Source organism: Patagioenas fasciata, chromosome 1 (assembly GCF_037038585.1).
Source record: "Patagioenas fasciata isolate bPatFas1 chromosome 1, bPatFas1.hap1, whole genome shotgun sequence".
Taxonomy (NCBI): Eukaryota; Metazoa; Chordata; class Aves; order Columbiformes; family Columbidae; genus Patagioenas; species Patagioenas fasciata.
Window position 1 is genome coordinate 1,460,162 of NC_092520.1, and position 20,387 is coordinate 1,480,548.

The following is a 20,387-nucleotide window of genomic DNA, read 5'->3' on the forward strand; positions in this document are numbered from 1 at the left end:
AAACTCCCCGAAACAGAGCAGAACCAGAATGGCATTCCGTCCCTGTCCATCCCTGTCTGCCCCAACTCCATCCTGACTCTGTCGCCAGCCGTCAGATCCTGACTCTCCTTAAATATGAAGCATGACACAAATGGCATGGAATATTCTTATTGATCAGTCTGGATGTCAGCCACGGTCTGTCCCATCTATGCCCCCCTTCCCAGCTGCCTCACAACTCACAAATAATAACCCTGCTAGCTACAAAAAGGAAGTTTCTAAGTGCATGAAGAAAATTAACTCACTTTCAGTCAAACCAGCACACCAAGCATAAGGAAATATGGATAGGACAGGGAGAAGGAGACGGGAGAGGAGGAAACCTAGTGAGCAGTGGGGATAGATTTGCAAGAGACGCCACCATGGATGGATCCAGCGGTGTTTTCTCTCCAGTAGGCAGGGTGGTGCATCTCAGGAAGGCAGCTCGTTCATCACTCACAAAATGACCACCCTTACGTCCCTGTGTGGCACACACGTAACACCTGTCGGTGGTGGGCATCTCTGGTCTTATAGATTTCTTTAGGGCATTTTTGAGCTATTCTGGGATGTTGTTTCCCAGGCAATGGCACGTACTGCCGAGTCCGCACATCTGCGCGTGTTCTCAGTCCCGGCACGCCGGTCCCGTGTGGCACCGCGTGTGCCTCGGCACGGGAAGGTGATCGCTTGTAGCCAGGCAAGGCCCCCGTTGCCTGGAGCTGGGCAGGTTCTCTGTGACTTGTGGCCAGGCCGGTGTCACGACATAGCTGTTCACCGCAAACAAACTTTGAGACATTTAACTGAAAATATCGTACCTGACACCACCCCGTGGCTCAAGGTTGCTGCTTCTCTGTCCGTTATGGCAGGAAAGTAGCAAAACCAGGTAAGTAAGGAAAAGAGCATAATTTTATACAGTCTGTATAACTGTGGATTCAGGCTTAGCCTGGTATAACATCACCCTGCGGTGAAGCGTCTATACTTGGATATTTCAGTGAATTAAACAGGGAAGGAGTAACAACAATATAACACCACATAACTTATAAAACAATGCATTTAATCCACAGGGCACTTGGAAGCCAAGAGGAGGGTTTGGTTTCCCAACTCTTCCTGGGTTGGACAGGAACACAGGCTAGCTTTCGTATTCCCGTGGTGATTTGCTTAACAACTTGGCCATTGTCAATCTTTAAACAACAGTTAGAATCATTTAGTTTACCACAGACCCACTTTTCTTTGCCTAACAAGTAATCAAGAACCACGCAATGTTGGAAAATCCACAAATCCAATAATGGCCTTGCAGGGCGCAGGCACCATTTGAAAAGGGACTCCATTTACCTCCATAGGGGCTCTCATGACAGGTGGTTGACCAAGTTCCAAATGCTCTTCCCATTAGTCTTGTTTTTGTTGCTGCACAATTTTTTACCCCGTAGGTACAATTCCAGGCCCCCACTTGGTTACTCCACGTGCAGCTGCATCCACGCCATCCCAAATCATCATTATTTGTGACATTTGTGAAAAGCCAAAAATGAGTAAAGCGTTTTTTGTTTCCACTTGTATCATACCAGTAACTGAGATGGCGAGCTGGGAGTCCCCTGAGGTGCTAGGGTCAAAGAGAATGGTCGCCCAAAGCAGCATCTGCGACCCTGCACCGTACATCTGTGACAACCTTGAAGCACGCCCCCCATCCTAAGCACAACAAAGGGCTATGTTATGCCTTAAACACCTGGTTTTTGTTACTTTGGGAGGAAAAGAGAGATGGCTGTGGAGGCAGACACCTTCTCTTATCTTTCCCAATGTTTTGTGATTGATACTTTAGACGGAAAAGATAGATGGCCCTGGAGGCGGATACCTTGAAATATATAGAGGCAATTAACAGTGCTGCTGTGAAGGCCTCATGTTCTAATTGGGATGATGGAGATGAACCATCTGTCAGACAACCAGTTACCAGAAGAAACCACCCCTGAGGGGCCAAACAACTCACTTGTGGTCAGTACTGTGAACTTTCTCCTAGTGTGAAGACCCCAGACCCATTTCCAGAAGACCCTTTGTGTGCACAAGCACAGGCACGTCGTGAGAAGAGCCAGAGGCCACAAATGTAATTGTAAAGAGCAAGTTTTATTTTAGTTACCTCTGTACTGGGGGATCTCCGTAGCCACACCTGAGCTCCCAGGCGGAGGCGGCGTAAGCGGGGACGCAGGTGCTGGTAAGTTCAGCCCTGCTGGAAGATCGTTAGGCCAGCTACGCTCACCTATATTTAAAAGCTCGGAGCAGATGCAGCTTGTGCTCTGCTCCTTCTCAAAACAAAGCAGGAATCTCAGACATGATAAAGCACTACAGGGTTTCTCTCAGGCCTGTGTTATCTCACACAGAGGTTCTACTTGTCAAGCACACAAGGTCAGTAAAACAATTAGTGTGATGTATGTGCTTTGTTTATACCCCAGCTGCGGGTCACTTGAGCCTGTTTACCTTTCTCCTCCTCGACAATCTTCCGTAATTCCCATACACCCTTCCTAATTAGCATGAAGATCAAAGGGAGGCAGGAACCGCCCTCTTCTGTCCCACATGTAAATGAAGTAGGTTATAAGGTGACCTCATGCATGACACGAGGTGGCGGCATGTACCCAAATCTTTAATGCCTACCCCCCACCTGCAGAGGACGTTGAGGGATCCATCGGCTTGTGGAGTGGTGATATCTTACTGTCTCTCTCTCTCTCTTTGATATCTTAGTTTTCCTTCTCTCTCTCTTGACTGCTCAGTAACAATTCAAAACATCCAGGTATTAGCAACATTCTTCTCATTCTCAATCCAAAACGCAGCACTATACCAGCTACTAGGAAGAAAATTATCCCAACTAAAACAGGACTTGCCCCTACAGAAGACCCCAGCGCCCCACAGGCCCCTCAGCAGCAGATTCAGGGGGTGCCGGGCTGCGGAGGCGGCTGCAGGCTGGGGGTGCCGTGGGTGCGCTGGTGAGCCAGCATGAGCCTCTCCTTCCAAAACCGCTTCTCGCAGACACCGCACTGGAAGGGCTTGGCCTCTGCCTGCCCCCCTGCTGGGGACGGACACCCCTGGACATATGCCGGCTCAACCCCCCGGCTCTGGTGCACCTGCTGGTGTCTCTTCAGGTGCTTCTTCTCCCTTCCAGCTCTTGCCGTATTGGTTGCAAGCAAGGGCTTCTCCCTGGTGTGGATGCGCTGGTGGATGATGAGGTTCTTCTTCTCCCTGAAGCTCTTGCTGCAGTTGGTGCAGACAAAGGGCTTCTCCCCAGTGTGGATGCTCTGGTGACTCATCAGGTGCTGCCTCCGGACAAAGCTCTTGCCACAGTCGGTGCAGGTGAAGGGCTTCTCCCCAGTGTGGATGCGCTGGTGACTCATCAGGTGCTGCCTCCGGACAAAGCTCTTGCCACAGTCGGTGCAGGTGAAGGGCTTCTCCCCAGTGTGGATGCTCTGGTGACTCATCAGGTGCTGCCTCCGGACAAAGCTCTTGCCACAGTCGGTGCAGGTGAAGGGCTTCTCCCCAGTGTGGACGCTCTGGTGACTCATCAGGTGCTGCCTCCGGACAAAGCTCTTGCCACAGTCGGTGCAAGTGAAGGGCTTCTCCCCAGTGTGGATGCTCTGGTGACTCATCAGGTGCTGCCTCCGGACAAAGCTCTTGCCACAGTCGGTGCAGGTGAAGGGCTTCTCCCCAGTGTGGATGCGCTGGTGACTCAGCAGGTTCTGCCTTTCAATAAAGCTCTTGCCACACTCAGTGCAGGTGAAGGGTTTCTCCCCGGTGTGGATGCGCTGGTGGATGATGAGTTTCTTCTTCTGCCTGAAGCTCTTGCTGCAGTTGGTGCAGGCAAAGGGTTTCTCCCCTGTGTGGATGCGCTGGTGACTCAGCAGGCTGTCCCTGCAGACAAAGCTCTTGCTACAGTCAGTGCAGGCAAAGGGCTTCTCCCCAGTGTGGATGCGCTGGTGGATGATGAAGCCCTTCTTCTCGTTGAAGCTCTTGCCACAGTCAGTGCAAGTGAAGGGCTTCTCCCCGGTGTGGATGCGCTGGTGGGTGACAAGAGCTGACTTCTTCCTGAAGCATTTGCTACAGTCGACGCAAGCAAAGGGCTTCTCCCCAGTGTGGATGCGCTGGTGGATGATGAAGCCCTTCTTCTCGTTGAAGCTCTTGCCACAGTCGGTGCAAGTGAAGGGCTTCTCCCCAGTGTGGATTCGCTGGTGGGTGACAAGAGCTGACTTCTTCCTGAAGCATTTGCTACAGTCGACGCAAGCAAAGGGCTTCTCCCCAGTGTGGATGCGCTGGTGGATGATGAAGCCCTTCTTCTCGTTGAAGCTCTTGCCACAGTCGGTGCAAGTGAAGGGCTTCTCCCCAGTGTGGATTCGCTGGTGGGTGACAAGAGCTGACTTCTTCCTGAAGCATTTGCTACAGTCGACGCAAGCAAAGGGCTTCTCCCCAGTGTGGATGCGCTGGTGGATGATGAAGCCCTTCTTCTCGTTGAAGCTCTTGCCACACTCAGTGCAGGTGAAGGGCTTCTCCCCGGTGTGGATTCGCTGGTGGATGAAGAGGCTCCTCTTCTGCCTGAAGCTCTTGCTACAATCTGTGCAGGCAAATGGCTTCTCCCCAGTGTGCATGAGCTGGTGGGTGACAAGAGCTGACTTCTTCCTGAAGCATTTGCTACAGTCGACACAAGCAAAGGGCTTCTCCCCAGTGTGGATGCGTTGGTGACGGAGCAGGTTTGATCTTTGGACAAAGCTCTTGCCACAGTCCTTGCAGGTGAAGGGCTTCTCCCCAGTGTGGATGCGCTGGTGACGGAGCAGGTGTGATCTTTGGACAAAGCTCTTGCCACAGTCGGTGCAGCTGAAGGGCTTTTCCCCTGTGTGGATGCGCTCATGGATTATGAGCTTCCTCTTATCCCTGAAGCTTTTGCCACAGTTGGAGCAGGTAAAGGGCTTCTCCCCGGTGTGGATGCGCTGGTGGATGATGAGGCTCTTCTTCTTCCTGAAGCTCTTGCCACAGTCAGTGCAGAGGAAGGGACGCTCACGCATGTGCCTTGCTATGTGGACATCCAGTGCCACCTGGTTCTTGAAGCTCTTGTTGCACTTGGAGCACCTGGGTGGGCTCTTCAGTAACGGTGTCTGTTCTGGGAGGGGGGGGAGGTGGAGGTTCCCTAACTGGGCCCCCTGGCTGCCGCCCGGCTGGCTGAACGCCAGGCCCCCCTGACACATCCCGGCTGAGTTTGGCGTCCCTGAGTGCTCGGAGCTGCTCTCATTCCCGGCACGCTGGTCCTGGGGAGTACTGCATGTGCCTCGGCAGGTGGAGGTGACGGCTTCCCTGTTGCCTGGAGCTGGGCAGGTTTCCTGGGGATGGTAGCTAGGCAGGTCTTCCAGGAGTGATATCACTGTTCAGAGACAGGAGCAAAGAGAATCTGAGACTTTTATCTTAAAATACGGTCCCTGAGAACTATTTGCCATCCAGTCTGTCACTTTAAAAAACACCAGGTCTCCAGCACCCTCCTGTCAGCCTCTCAGGAATCCCCTCAGTCTCCCAGTGCATCCCACGACTGATGGCTGCTGGGGAGGAGAGAACAGGGACACTGCCAGGGACAGGACAGGCACGTAGGACCTCTCCCCATGGGGAGCGGCATGGACACCCTGCCAGCCTCACACCCTTCCAGGCACATGGATCACCTGGAGCAAGGGGACGGTGCCAGTTGAGCCCCCCAGGCCCCTACCATACCCCTGGTACCCACCTGGCACAGGTGTCTCGTGCCTCTGCCGTTCCCAAGGGGGCTCAGGCACGCACGGTGTCTCTTCTCGCTCCATCTTGCAGATGATCTCTGGTTTGTCGCTGGCCCAGCCTGTCCGGGGCACAGAGAGAAGCCCCCTCTCCCGCACTGCCGGGACAGCAGCACCGGCCCCGCACCCACAGCCCCAGCATCCCCCCCACCCCGCTCCTCTCTCCTGCCCCTGCCAGGCTGCGGCTTCAGCCCCCACATCCCTGCCCCTACAGCCTCCTCTCGCCTCGCCCCCGTCACCTCGGCCACTCTGCTGCACACAGGACACCTGGGAACAGCTCAGAGCTGCGCCTGGGAGGTTTAGACTGGGTGTGAGGAAGCATTTCTGTGCTGAGGGGGTGGTCAAACCCTGGAACAGGCTGCCTGGACAGGCAGTGGATGCCCCAAGACTGTCCCTGTTGGAGAGACATTTGGTCAACGCCCTTCACAACACGCTGCAGTTTGTGGTCACACATTTAGACTAGGTGACCCCACCGGGTCTCTTAACACTAAAATAGGCTATTCCATCCCATCCTCTCTCCCAGGACCGCTCTCCACAGGAGGCTGCCTGGCAGGGTCAAACCTGCAGTTGGAACCACTCTGGCAGCAATGGAGACCAGCTGGATTTTCCTTTTCAAGGTCCCCAGCTCAGTTAAAGAGGTGAATCCCAGCACAACCCCAGCCCAACATCACCAGAGAGTCCTCACCCAGCGAGGCGACCATCTCGTAGTTCTCCAGCATCACCTCCCGGTAGAGCTGCCGCTGACAGCCCGACAGCTTTGCCCACTCCTCGGGGGAGAAGTAGAGCGCCACGTCCTCAAACGCCACCGACATCTGCAGCAAGAAGCACACCCGGCTCAGCACACCCCACCGCATGGTTGCTAAACACCTCTGCCAAAATCCTGCTGCTGCCGAGCAGGGCCTTGCTGGCACCGGGGACTCTGGCATCCCGAGGGTAGCGCTGGGAGAGCATTCTGTGCAAGGGAAGGACGAGGGCAGAGGGGCAGCTTTGGCACAGTTGGGTCACACAGCAGGGGGGCTCACACAGCCCACCAGCTGTGCCAGGAGAGGGGCAGGGCTGGCAGGCTTACAGGCAGGTTTCCCCTGCTCCTGCCAGATTAGGAACCCACACCAGAGCAGTGGGGACTGTGCCCTGTCCCACACCCATGCCACAAACCTGATCACCCACCAGGACCGGGCACAGCACCGTGACACAAGGCCTGGCCCGAGGCCTGGCAGCAGGCACGCTCCTGCCTGCCCCTGCCCCTGGTGCGGCTCAGCGGGCAGGAACGGGAGCACCCTGCACCGCACCGGGTCTCAAACCACATCTGTCCCAAAATGCCCCACACCAACCCAGACCACGGGTCTTTTGCTGCTGCTGCTGCACCACGGCACCAACTACGGCAACCCCAGCCCGCGGTGTCCCCAGAGCCGGGGCCGTGCCTGACCCCCACCTTGCCGCAGCAGCCTGGAGCCCGGCGCGTCGCTGCTCTCGGCGGGGAGATGGAGGCCCCTGCAGGTTTTGATCCGGGAAGAGGGAGACGGGATGCTCTGGATTCCACACGAGCTGCCTGTCCCGTCACCAGCCGCACCAGCACAGGGAGTGCTGATGGTCCCTGCAAGCACAACAATTTCATTAAGAAATCAGGGGCACAAGTTCTCTCACCTGCCCACAGCTGCCTTCCCTGCACCCCGAGCCTTCACAGCTACTGGGAAAAGGACCAACCCAAAGAGTGTCGCCCAACAACACGGCCAGCTTCGGGCAAAGCCGAGAAAGAGCCACGAAAAGAAAGGTGTTTCAGAAGCTCCCGAGTACCCAAATCTTCCTCCGGTGCCCCACAAGGGCACCAGGAAGATGTGCGGGGTGTCCCGGGGGTCTGAGCACCCGGCCCGGCCCCAGCCCAGCCCTTCCCAGCGCCGGGGCCGCCAGGGCCGGATCCAGGGGGCCCGGGCGGCTGGGACACGGAGCAGCGTGTCCGCGTTGCACGGGGGCCACGGGGCGAGCCGGGGAAAGGCCGGAGCGCCGGGGGGAGCCGGGCCCTAAGGGGAGTCCGGGGGGTCCGGCAGGGCTGGGGGGCGGCCGGCGGAGGGGAGAGCACGGGAGAGGCCGTCGGGGCCGGGGTCCCCTCCCGGGGCCGCCCGCCGCCCCTACCTGCGCCGGGGCCGCGCCGCCAGCCCGGCACGGACAAAGGCGGCGCCGGGAGCCGCCGGCAGCGTCAGCCCGGGAGGGCCGCCCGCCGCCGGTGCAGCACGGGAGGTGTAGTCCTGCCGCTCCGCCCCGCTCGGCTCGGGGGGGCGGGCACCGGCAGCACCGCTGTGGCCTTGCGGCCCCTGGCCCTGCCCGCCAGCCCTGGCCACACGGGTGCCCTGGAAATGGAGTCCTGGGCTCGGGGGCACCGAGACACGGCGGGACACGCCGGGGCAGAGCAGGCGGGGGGTGGGAGGGGCTGTCAGGGTACTGAGTTGTCTCTGATAGGGGAGAAAATCGAAAGGGAAGGGAGAATCTTGGGTTGAGATAAGCACAGTGCAATAAAATAACAAAATACTAATACACTAGTAGTAAATATATATATAAATTAGAAAGAAAACATACTCACTGTAATTCCTCATGAACACGCTGAGCAGCCAGTCCCAGGAGACAGCACCGGGTCCCAAAGCTGATCCCAGAAAGAGAAAAGAGAGGAAAAAGTCAGAAAAGCTCAAAGGCTTCTGCAAAATGATAAAAGGCCAGACTAAATGTCCCCCGGCTCCAGCAAAAAACCAAGAGTGAGAAATGCCTGAGAGGAAAGAGAGAAATCTGGAAGGTCCCGACTCTCCTCAAATATGAAGCACGAGGCTAATGGGGCGGAATACTCCTGTTGCTCAGTCTGGATGTCAGTCAGGCTCTGCCCCATCCATGCCCCCTTCCTCGGTGCCTCACACCTGTGGGCAGAGCGCTCAGAATGTCCTTGGCTATCAGAACAGAGCAATTAAGAACATTAACCCTGTGCTGGGGTGTTATCCTGTTAATGACCCTGTAAACTGACCAAGGTTCCCACCCCTCCTGCCGCACCAGCTGTGGAGGTGAAGTCACCCTGCCCTGAGGTAGGGGAGGAGGTGATTATAAGCACCTTGGTACCACCATGGGCGAGTATATGGGGACAGGCACAGTGGGGCATAAAAGGTGCTAAAAGAGCCATGAACTGCCCCACTGCAGGCTCTGGATCTCAGGGAGATGTGCGACTGCCATACTGTACTTAAAAGAGGCCAATAAGAAAGATGGGTACAGACCTTTGAGCAGGGCCTGTTGCAATAGGACAAGGGGTGATGGTTTTAAACTAAAGGAGGGAGATTCAGGTTCAGGCATGAGGAAGGCGTTTTTACAATGAGGGTGGTAAAGTACCGGAACAGTTTGTGTGGAGAGGTGATGGATGCCCTGTCTCTGGAGACATCCCAGGCCAGGCTGGACGGAGCTCTGAGCAATGTGATCTGGGTGAAGATGTCCCTGCTCATGGCAGGGGTTGGACTAGATGACCTTCTTGGAAATAACATTGGCCCATAACTTGATATCCATGGTCACCTCATTAACAGGGAGATAGACAAAGCTGAGGTGATTCATGCTTTCCTTGCCTTGGTCTTCAACACTGAAGATGGGTTCTGGGACCCCCATAGCCCTGGGCTAGAGAACTGTGGCTGCCAGAACAATAATCCAAATCAGTTCAGAACATATGCAGGATTTACTGCTCCGGCTAGATCTCTACAGGTTGATGGAGCCTGATGGGATTCACCTAAGCGTACTTAAAGAGCCAGCTGATGTCATAGCGAGACCTGTCTCTGTGGTTTTCCCACACTCCTGGGGATCTGAAGAGGTCCCAGTTGACTGTAAGCCAGCCAGGTGAGTTGTGACTGTGGTCATGGGGTGGATGTGTGGCAAGTGCACTTCCTTACCCCCACCACCCCTCTGAAAGCACCGAAGACTTCTAGGCTCATGGACCACTTTGGTCATGCATTCTATAGTATGGGGATTGCTTGAGTGTGGTGGATGCACTCGACCTCCCCCAGCCAAACCAGCAGCAGTTTGGTCCAGGATCCAGAGGAGGGAAGGACCTGAGCCGCAGTCAGGCCCAGAACTCCCTTCAGGAAACCCACAAGGAAGTAGAATGGCACACTGAGTGCTGGTGGCTTGTGGGCACAGGGAGTCTCGTGCAGACTTTTCCTACTGTATGCAATTTGAGTACGAGTCAACCACTTCATTCTATAAATACAACATCCTGGATGAGCTCACTTTGAGCTCTCCCTGCTAAATAAGTGAGCTCTGTGGCAATGGGTTTACTACTCAGAGGTCACTAGATGAGCCCAATTCAAGTTCAATATTAATTCTTTAACTTAAGTAGATGCACACCAAATGTAATGGATTTTTTAGAAAGATAAGGTTGTATGATTTTTAATATACTCTTTGATTCATGTTATTGGTAGACTAGATTTACTAAAATTTTAAGCTGTAAAGTCCTGCTTATATTCACCAAAAGCAGCTGCAGACTACACTAAACATTTGCAAGATAAAGTCTGGCTTGTATTTTGCTGGGAAGGATGGAACTGACTGGGAAAACAATGGTCCAAGCGTAATGCAGAGACATTACAGACATCTGCAAAGCAGGGCCAATTTTGTACTTCACTAAGAAAGGATTTGTCCAGACACAACAGCACCTGCAAGGTACCTCCTCTGACAACAGCCTTATATCCTTCCCAAGTTGCCAGCCCCTCCTTCCATGATCTGTAGACTCTCCTCTTCCACTTGAGTTTGCCCAGCAGTTCTCTCTTTAACCAAGCAGGTCTCCTGGCTCCCTTCCTTGACTTCCTACCTGTTGGGATGCTCTGATCTCGAGCTTGGAAGAAGCAGCCCTTGAATGCTAACCAACCTCATCAACAGTGACTTAGACTTTGGAAATAAATCAAGAGATGGTGAACCCATGGCAGCATCGGTTGATCCTGTAAAGAGAGTCACTAAAAAGACTGCTCTCGTGATGGACAAAATGTTCCTGAAAGGATGAATCAGTTTTGCAAACTGTCCCTGAAAGGATGTTCAAGCATATCGTGTTTTACCTAACAAGGGATTCAAATATACTCTTATCTTATCAACCTAGCTTTTATCTTAGCCCAAATACACATAGAATGAGAAGAAGTATATACAGTATCTCCGGAGGTTGAGCAAGTCAGCAGTTATTTAACTATAGAAGTAGTACGCATGTGTAGTACCCAAAGGTGAAAAGGACAGAAGCGATGAAGACTACTTACTTCATCCTGAAGACCCCCTGAAAGACCACCAGGGGACACTGCGCATGATCAAAGTAGTTCCAAGGTGTTGCAATCGATGTTACAATCAATGTTGAGTAACTGTTACGTATCCTAATGAATATATGAATATGTATGTGAATGGACTGTATAAATAGTGTGTAACTTAAACTGACCGGCGAAGCCAGCTTTGGGTGCGAACCCCTGGTTTCCCAATGCTGAAATAAAGCACCACATATAACTACGCCCGTGGTTATGTGTCCTGATTGCTAACAACAGGACCCAGTGCCAGAGATGCAGCATCTGTCCCTGCAGCAGAGGACAATGAAGAAACAGAAGAGATCAAAGGAAGAGGCCAGTGATGTTACCTGGGGGCAGCTGAAGAAGTTACAACAAAACGCAAATACTATGACGGCAGCCTGAGGCACCCCCTCACTCCAATTAACACCTTCTTAGCCTGTTTGGCTATCATCTCCTGCAACAGTGCAGTAAGGTTTTGTTTCGTGATGATCAGTTTTGGCGTGAGTCCAACCGTAGAGGGAGAGCATGTATATAGGGCTAACATTGTGGATCCGCCTCTTGTCAGGTCTATAATGTGGTGGGATCCTGACGCTCCTCTCCAACAATGACACACACTGGGTAGATGATGCAGGGATACCACCAGCAGGTCAGTTGCTGGAGAGCAAGGGTCAGATTACATTTAATCAAACACAACAGTATTTTGTTGAGACCACTCCTGCACGTGTTTCTAACAAGCCAATTAACAATTGTTTAATGATGTCAGAGAAGCTTCACTTGTTTTATCAACAACGAGACGATAGAGGGGTAGTTCAAGACAATTTAACTTTAATTTCCATTCTGGGTCTTGAACACCGAGATCTAAGTCACAATTCTGCTCTGAAACCTCCTGCTGACATTCCAACATGCAAGGTGTCTAAAGTAACTGTGGGAGATGTTTCGAATTTTTACTGGGCCCCCTGTAAATTAGAGGCACCAGGGTATCAGAATGGTACAGATTTACATTATCGGAACTGGGGACTAATTGGTGAAAAAGCTTTCAATGCATTTGTTTTCCTTATCAGAATGGCTAACCAGCCTCCTCCAGTATTTGATAATAACTGTAATTGTTGTAATTCGTTCTATTCTATTCTATTCTATTCTATTCTATTCTATTCTATTCTATTCTATTCTATTCTATTCTATTCTATTCTATTCTATATTAGTAGGTTGATTTGTAATCATAATGTATAACAGGAAAACGACACATAAGGTATGATGATCCACAGTGGGCATTAATATTCACCAACAGAATGCCCTCTTTTGACTTTGGAGACAAGAGGTGACTGCACCACTCCTCCGAAGGAGCCTGTCAGATGACTGTGGTCACAGGGTGGATTGTGTGGCAGTTGCACATTCCCCTGAGATCTGGAGCCCTCAGTGGGGCAGTTGATGGCTCTTTAGCACCCCACTGTGCCTGTCCCCACATACACACCCAGGGTGGTGCCAAGGTGCTGACAGTCACATCCTCCCCTACCCCAGGGCAGGGTGACTTCACCTCCACCAGCTCGTGGGGCAGGAGGGGTGAGACCCTCAGTCAGTTGACAGGATCCTCAACAAAGAAGGTGCCCAGAGAAGCTGCAAAGCTTCTGGCCCATGTTGTAAGGCCCACAGCCATGTCTGGCCAGACTATAAAATTCTGACTGGTCTTCTTGGAGCAGTGGGTCTGTGAACTGGAGCCCTTTCCTTAGACTGGAGCCCTTCCTTAGACTGGAACACCATCTAAGGAGACTTCCCGGGATTGAGAGCACCTCACCTCTTTGTTTGGGTGAGTGGTTAATAACCGAGTGTTTCCTTGAACGAGCCCTCGTCTAACCCAGGCAAGTGATTATTTCATGTGAGGACCCTCTGGTTTTGTTTCTTATGAGTGACTACATGCATGTTGTGGATCCTTATTATTCTTAGGTTGCTGTACCACAATAATTTCCTCAACTGATATCTGAAGCTGTACTTTATGTTGTTGTAGTGCTAAATAATTGTATAAACCCTGTTTCTAGTCTAGTCGACAACTGTTCACTCCTCTGCAATAAATATATGTGAAGCAGCCCTGTTGTGGATAGGAGATGGACAGAACACTTTGGCTACCAGAATACAACTGCATTTGGGAATATACTCAAAAGAATTTAGGTGCAACACGGTTGAAATGGAATTGTAGCGTCTATGAGTGGACTCAAGTGAAACAACATTTCCAGAGATCATTTCTCAGCTAATGTGGAAGACCTGGTTCAGGATTTACCCAGTGCCCTGCAAAAACAACTGCATGATTTGCAAGAATTAACACTGCAAGACGTAATGGATGACATTTTCTAATAGCGTAAAGTGGTTAGACCCAAAAAGACAGTTTTCAGGCCTCAGTCTGCGTATGTGGGGGCTTGTGGGAACTGGATGTGCTTGTGTAATGTTTTTTCTTGTAGTCCTCTGAATCATCTGAAGAATGATACTGAATGTAAATAAGAATAAAGCCAGGGTCCTTGCTGCGCTCACTGTGAACCCAGGGTTCAAAAACAAAAAAGGGGGAGATGTGGGAACAGCAGTTCCAGCTAAAGGGCCTTGGGCAGGTTATACAGCAGTATGGTTTTTATGAGTGTAAGGAGTGATAGCCCAGGCCAGTGAGAATGATATCTCGGGTCAGAAAACTGCCCCCATACGTATGATGTGTGAACGTTGGGCCTTGGCGTGTGAATGTGGGGGTTGAACGCCGCCCACAAGATACACATGGGAACGCAGGGAGTCTGCACTCCACCAACACGCACACCAGGATCTCCAAACTGGCCCCTTTTATTGTCCTTGAGTTCCGAATTTTGGTTAGTTTCAGCCTATTTTCATTTCTTCCGTATTTCGTGTTCTTTCCCGTGCGGTTTTCAGGAGTGCTTCTTGCAGCTGCTCATTCTGGAGGAAGTTCCTCTCTTTCCTCCATGTCTTCTTCTTACCTTGTTACTTTCTAGTTTCGCAATTAGTCTTACAGTTTGTTTAAAGCAAGCCAGGTTTACAATGAGCCACACAGCTTGCTCAAAGCTTAGCCGTTATTTCCTTTGTCTTAGCTCCATGCCTTATTTGGTTAAGAGGGGGTCTTATCAGCAATCGCAATGTCTTTTGTAACTTTCATAATGTCCTTTTTGTAACTTTCCATGCAAATAGAACAGCTGCGCCCTTTTAGCACGAATCATAATTACGTTTTTCACAGGGGCCGCAAGGACACAGCGGTGCTGCCGGTGCCCGCCCCCCCGAGCCGAGCGGGGCGGAGCGGCAGGACTACACCTCCCGTGCTGCACCGGCGGCGGGCGGCCCTCCCGGGCTGACGCTGCCGGCGGCTCCCGGCGCCGCCTTTGTCCGTGCCGGGCTGGCGGCGCGGCCCCGGCGCAGGTAGGGGCGGCGGGCGGCCCCGGGAGGGGACCCCGGCCCCGACGGCCTCTCCCGTGCTCTCCCCTCCGCCGGCCGCCCCCCAGCCCTGCCGGACCCCCCCGGACTCCCCTTAGGGCCCGGCTCCCCCCGGCGCTCCGGCCTTTCCCCGGCTCGCCCCGTGGCCCCCGTGCAACGCGGACACGCTGCTCCGTGTCCCAGCCGCCCGGGCCCCCTGGATCCGGCCCTGGCGGCCCCGGCGCTGGGAAGGGCTGGGCTGGGGCCGGGCCGGGTGCTCAGACCCCCGGGACACCCCGCACATCTTCTGCTGCCCTTGTCGGGGCTAAGCCTCATCAGCCACCAGTGCATCCACACTGGGAGAAGCCCTTCTCATGCTCTGACTGAAGCAAGACCTTCAGTGGCAAGGAGACCCTCATCATCCACAAGCGCATCCACACTGGAGAGACACCCTACTTTCATGGCAAGTGTAGCAAGACCCGCAGCTGTGAGCAGCACCTGCAGAGCCAGCAGTGGGTGCACTGGAGTCCGCTGGTGGTGCTGGTGGGTGGATGGCAGGAGAGAGGGGTCCTTCCCCATTGAGGGTGGGCAGGCAGAGGCCAAGCCCTTCCAGTGCGGTGTCTGCGAGAAGCGGTTTTGGAAGGAGAGGCTCATGCTGGCTCACCAGCGCACCCACGGCACCCCCAGCCTGCAGCCGCCTCCGCAGCCCGGCACCCCCTGAATCTGCTGCTGAGGGGCCTGTGGGGCGCTGGGGGCTGCTGTGGGGGGATGTCCTGGTTTTATTTGGGGCAGAGATAATTTTCTTACTAGTGGCTGGTATAGTGCTGTGTTTTGGATAAAGAATGAAAATAATGTTGCTAATACATGGATGTTTTGTTTGTTGCTGAGCAGTCAAGGATTTTTCAGGTTCTGGTGCCCTGCCAGCTGGGAGGGGGCACAGCCGGGACAGCTGAAACAAAGTGGCCAAAGGGCTGTTCCTTACCATCTGATGTCATGGTCAGTGCAGAAACTGAGGGGAGTTTGCTGGGGGCACCACGGCTTGGGAACAGTCTGGGCATCGGTCAGCGGGTGGTGAGCAATTGTGCTGTGCTTTGCTTGTTTTGTATATTCTTACATCATTGTCATTGTCATTATTCCTTTCCTCTTCTATCCTATTATTGGTCTTTATCTCAACCTACAAGTTTTACATATATCATTGGAGGAACCCAATTTAAATTTTATGTTAATCGTTTGGCTTAAATAAGTACTTTTTTAATAGCATGAGTTGCTTAGAATTAACTTATATTTCTGTTTCTTTAAGTGATCTGAACACCACTCTGTGACCAGCAGGACCCTAAATCACTGCTCTGTGACAAAGTGGCGTAGTTGGCAGGATGGCGGGGGCGGGTGACATCGCTGGTTGTGCAGGCATGGGGTGGATCCGAGACCCAGATTCTCAGAAAAACGGGCTTGTGATAATTGGCTTGATTGGAAAGCTGGGACCTCTCTATCATATTTGTGGTGAGTCTGCCCAAGTCACAGTGAGCAGACAATGCTGAATGGAAATGAAACAATTGGCTTTTGGAGTCCAGGGGCTTGATTAAATTTAGCAGCTGACCCAGCCGATGAATACCGTTCTATCGCCAGCTAAGTAGCTTCTTGGGCTGGCAGAGATGTTTTGGTATGAGGTGAACCCTCCATGATACCCATAAGATCTCTTGATGAGCTCCCTGCAGCTGTGACAAAAGCTGCCTGCACACAAGCCATGCATCAAAGAGGAGCCACCGGTATCCTGATACCTACAGTAATTGATTATAAAATGCAGAACCCCATCTAGTTGCAAAACAGGATGAAATGAGAAGAGAACAGACCACAATGAGTGATGAGGCTGCACTGGCCCTGCATCCCAGTCCCTGCTGGGGCCGACTCAGTGCACAACAGTCGATTGTGCCTGCGAAATGTGATGGGATGATTTGGTAGCCAGAAAATCGGACCCAAGACCCACTCATTGAGTAAGACAAACACCCCCAGGGGTGATGGGCATGTATGCACCTTGTTATATCTTAAACAGTTGTTTTTGCAGCTTCTGGCAGGGAGGAAGAGAGTAGTGCGGTGGAGGCAGGGTGGTATCTCCCTCACTCTTTGCAAAACAAAGGCACCAGCCTTAGAGATAAAGGCATTACCTGTGCTTGCACAAAAGCAGGGTCATACAGTGGTCATGAGTCACCAGGGGAATCACGAGTCATCTCTAGAGGACCAACCAGCTCACTTCTGGGACCACTGACTCATTTCTGGAACGATGTCCTTAATCAGCATGAGGAGCCAGCAGAGGGAGGAGCTGAGCCACCCTCTCCTATCTTGCATGCAAATGAACTGAAGTATTTAGAACTTCCCACTTGGGACACTCATCGCATTGTGTTGCGCCTGCACCCTACAGAACTACAGAGAGCGGTGAGGGATTGACCTTTGGAGTGGTGAAATCTTACTCATCTTCTGATACCTATCTCTCTTTTTCTCTCTCTGTTTCTAGCTTTATTCTGGGCACAGAAGGACAATATCATTGTGATTTTTGTTGCTGAAGTCTTGTTAAGTCTTGTAGTATAGTTACAAGCTTTTGCCAAGCCACTATTTGCTGTAATTCCTCAGAGTTCTAAGTACATTAGTGATTTAATTGAACCTCTCGAGTAACTGTCGTTCGTCTCAATTATCTCACAGAGTATTTAATAGTTAATCTTGACCTCCCCGCACTGAGTGTGAGGGAACATTTAAACTGGTGTCAGAAATGGGATACTCTGTGAGAAGCAGTAAAGGGGTTTCCTACAAGGGGATATTAACCAGAGTGCTGAAGAAAAGAGAACTGGTTTGTGACCGACACCATGGTCTCCAGCAGGAGGTCAAGGTGACCCGGATTAATGTCTTCAAGGCCAGCATGAAACCACAGAATCACAGATTAGGGATTGGAAGGGACCTCTGCAGCTGAACAAGATGAAGACAGTGAAAGGACCGATGAGAAGCAAGAAGACCCCAGACTCAAACATTACTGTTGGATTGAATCATCACGTGAGAGGCAGGTAAATAGTCTGTGAGGGTACAATTACCCAGGGACTTGTATGCTGGGCTTGGCAGCTCTGCGAAGGCACCCAGCTCGAGCTGACCGTGCTGCTGTTCCACACCATTTAATTGTTTATTTCTATGAGCTTTGATGCCTGAGAATTTGTTTCAAGAGACCTGGGATCCAGACTTTGAGTGACCTGGCACCAGGCCCTGGAGGGGCGGTAAGCAGGCTGAGATGCAGGATGATGACACTTTGAAACCTGAGGCAAGCAATACAGAGAATCAGGGGAGCACATACAATCCTTTGGCTGTAAATTCATAGAATCCCTTACCTGTTTTCCCTTCTGCACGTTTTAGACATGAAACAACAACCAAATATGAGTCTAAGTTTGGATCCAGCCTCACCTGGACTTCTCTCTGAGAAGGAGTTTAGAGAGCAATGGGTTTCATTCTGAACCTGGTGACCCAACAGGATGGCCTCCCTCTACCCTTTCACATCTGTCCACGTATAAATCACCCTAAAACAGCTCTCACCAATTCTCCTTGGCATACTTCCCCCATGTAGGACGTACTAGAGTGAACCTTGCCATCGAACTCCGTTAAGTCGCACTTTGCTTTAGGTGATCCGAACGCCGCAGGACCCTGAATCAGTGGTTTGTGACAAACTGGTGTAGTCGGCAGGATGCCGGGTGATCTCCCTGATTACAGACGTATGGGGTGACTCCAAGTCCCAAATTCTCAGAAGACTGAGCTCATGATACCAATAACTGGCACAACTGGGAAGCTGTGGAAGGAGAGCTAAAAGTTGCCAGGGGCTGTACAAAGGATGGAAAGGGAAAAGGAATTATTTGCAGGATGTTAAGCACCTGCCCACAAGCACTTGTGAGGAGAGGAAGATCCTAAATAGAGAAAACCAAGATGTGAGAGAGCAAACAGGAGGCAGAAAAGCTGCTGAGTGATTATTGTCCTTGGGAACTGAGCAGCTGCAGAAACAGTTACAGGAAGAAAAGCAGAAGAAACAGAAAATAGATGAGAAGACTGAAATGATACTTATAAGGGTTCCTTGTCACCCTGACATCTACAGATTTGGAAACTGTGTCCCCTGAAGAATGGATAGAAATATATTGGGTGACCCTGATGACAGTGAACTGGAGGAGGATGATTCTTTGTCTTTCTCAGACCCCCCTGCATATGAATCCAGACCTATCATTAGCACAGTCTCAAGGACCTCGAGGTGCAGCTCCATGGTATCATTTGCAAACCACTCCCTGTAATCTAGTGCAGTTGGCCACATTTACAATTAAAATATGTCAGCAAGGCAGGTGAAGCTGAAACAGAATATTTGTGTTGAGTCTGCCTAAGGGGTGGTGACCAAATACCACTGAATGGAAACAAAGCAAACGGCTTTTGGGGTCCAGTAGCTTATTGGGCTGGCAGAGCAGATGTTATGGCATGAGGTGAACCCTCCATGATGCCCATAAGATCTCTCGACAAGCTCCCTACAGCTGTAACAGAAACTGCCTGCACACAAGCAGTGCACCAAAGAGGAGCCACCGACACCCACCACAATTTATTATGTAATGGGAAAACAACTAATAAGAGGAGCCCTGGCAATACTTAAACCCCACCTAGTTGCAAAAGGAGATGAAATTACAAGAGGCACAGAGCATCAGAATGGATTATGACCCAATGCTCCCCACAACCCAGTCCCTACGTGGGCAGACTTAACGCCCAACACTGTATATCACGCCTGTGAAATGGGGTGGGGAGATTTGGCACCTGGAAAATCGGACCCCAAACCCACTCGTTGAGGAAGGCAAAAAAAGGAGACACCCCCACAGGGGATAGAAACAAAGCCAAGGGAAAATACAACCGAAGACCCTCAAGTAGGATGCCGGGAGTGAAGAAATGAACTGTGGAAAAGGGCATCAGCCATTCCCAGTGCCCCAATTCAGAAGCAGCCTATTAGCTTTATTGTGAGTCTCATTGGAGCATTTCTGGAATGAGATACTGATGAAAGGGAGGAGCGTATTTCAACCCCTCCATTGCCTGCTCAAGGAAGGAGCGTTAAAGCTTTTCCCTTCCTTAGGGAGGAATTGTAGGGAATGAACCCAAAAAATTAATACAGACAGGAAGGTAGCTGATCCGGTCTGCCCAGAAAGGGGAGGTTTATCAGTGGATAAATGAGGACGGCTCCTTCGAGGTGGGGGTTATGTCCCAGTTCATTGCCAGAGACAACCATGACTATGCCAAGGACAGGGCTTGGTGAGGCTGGGGAGCACCAGAGCCCTCCGGCAGGTGGGATGGGACAGGATGGGATGGGAGGTCCCCAGTCTGCACCCCCTCACCTCCAGGGGGATCCCCATGGTGAGGGGTCTCCAAGGTGAGGGTCTCCCAGCTGTGCATTCCCCCAGCTTCCCCACTGGATTGAACCCCCCAGGCTCTCACCACCCCTGTGGGCCATGCCCAGTGGTGATGGAGGGTGATGCCCACCCCCAACCCGACTCATCAGACCCCCAGTGCTCCCCAGTTCCCCTGTCTGGGCCCCATTGCTGCCGCTCCGGCTGAGATGAAGGAAGGGCAGGACACCCCCCAGGCAGCCCCCCGCAATCTCTACTCCATTAGATAAAGGGGATTTTGGTGTGAACTTAATCCTACTAAAATATGGTGTAATGTTCTGCCCTGCGATTTGGTGGTTTTTGCGAAATCATGAACTATTTGTTTAATGGTCACAGTAAACTTCTCATCATGTGAAGGGGAGAGGGGACGTTCCTGGTAGGGTCATGGGAATGGATGGGAGGAGAAACCAAAAGGAGGAACGGGGTCCCAGGGTAATCCAGGACCCTTCAGGCTGTCCGTACTGGTCCCAGTAGAATGGGTAACCCGTCCCCTGTCCCCTCCT

General features: G+C 52.0%; 1 protein-coding gene and 1 long non-coding RNA gene across 5 annotated transcripts; one reads left to right on the forward strand and one right to left on the reverse strand.

Annotated features, from left to right (window-relative positions):
• Nucleotides 1–1,042: 1,042 nt before the first annotated feature.
• Nucleotides 1,043–8,010, reverse strand: LOC136099783 (uncharacterized). 4 transcript variants are annotated; one of them, XM_071809017.1, is made up of 5 exons: nucleotides 7,920–8,010; nucleotides 7,222–7,383; nucleotides 6,475–6,601; nucleotides 5,744–5,851; nucleotides 1,043–5,392 (listed from the first exon to the last, which is right to left on the reverse strand). In XM_071809017.1, exons 3-5 carry the CDS (start codon nucleotides 6,599–6,601, stop codon nucleotides 2,919–2,921), a joined length of 2,709 nt encoding a protein of 902 aa, XP_071665118.1. In that variant the 5' UTR covers nucleotides 7,222–7,383; nucleotides 7,920–8,010; the 3' UTR covers nucleotides 1,043–2,918. The 4 variants fall into 4 exon arrangements, with proteins under 4 accessions (XP_071665118.1, XP_065690417.2, XP_071665016.1 ...); XM_065834345.2 differs by having other exon boundaries at nucleotides 7,494–7,997; XM_071808915.1 differs by having other exon boundaries at nucleotides 7,222–7,998.
• A 6,281-nt stretch (nucleotides 8,011–14,291) lies between these two features.
• LOC139828467 (uncharacterized) lies at nucleotides 14,292–20,163 on the forward strand. The gene is made up of 2 exons (XR_011740137.1): nucleotides 14,292–17,502; nucleotides 18,051–20,163. It is a non-coding gene; the product is annotated as an uncharacterized lncRNA (long non-coding RNA).
• Nucleotides 20,164–20,387: the final 224 nt, after the last annotated feature.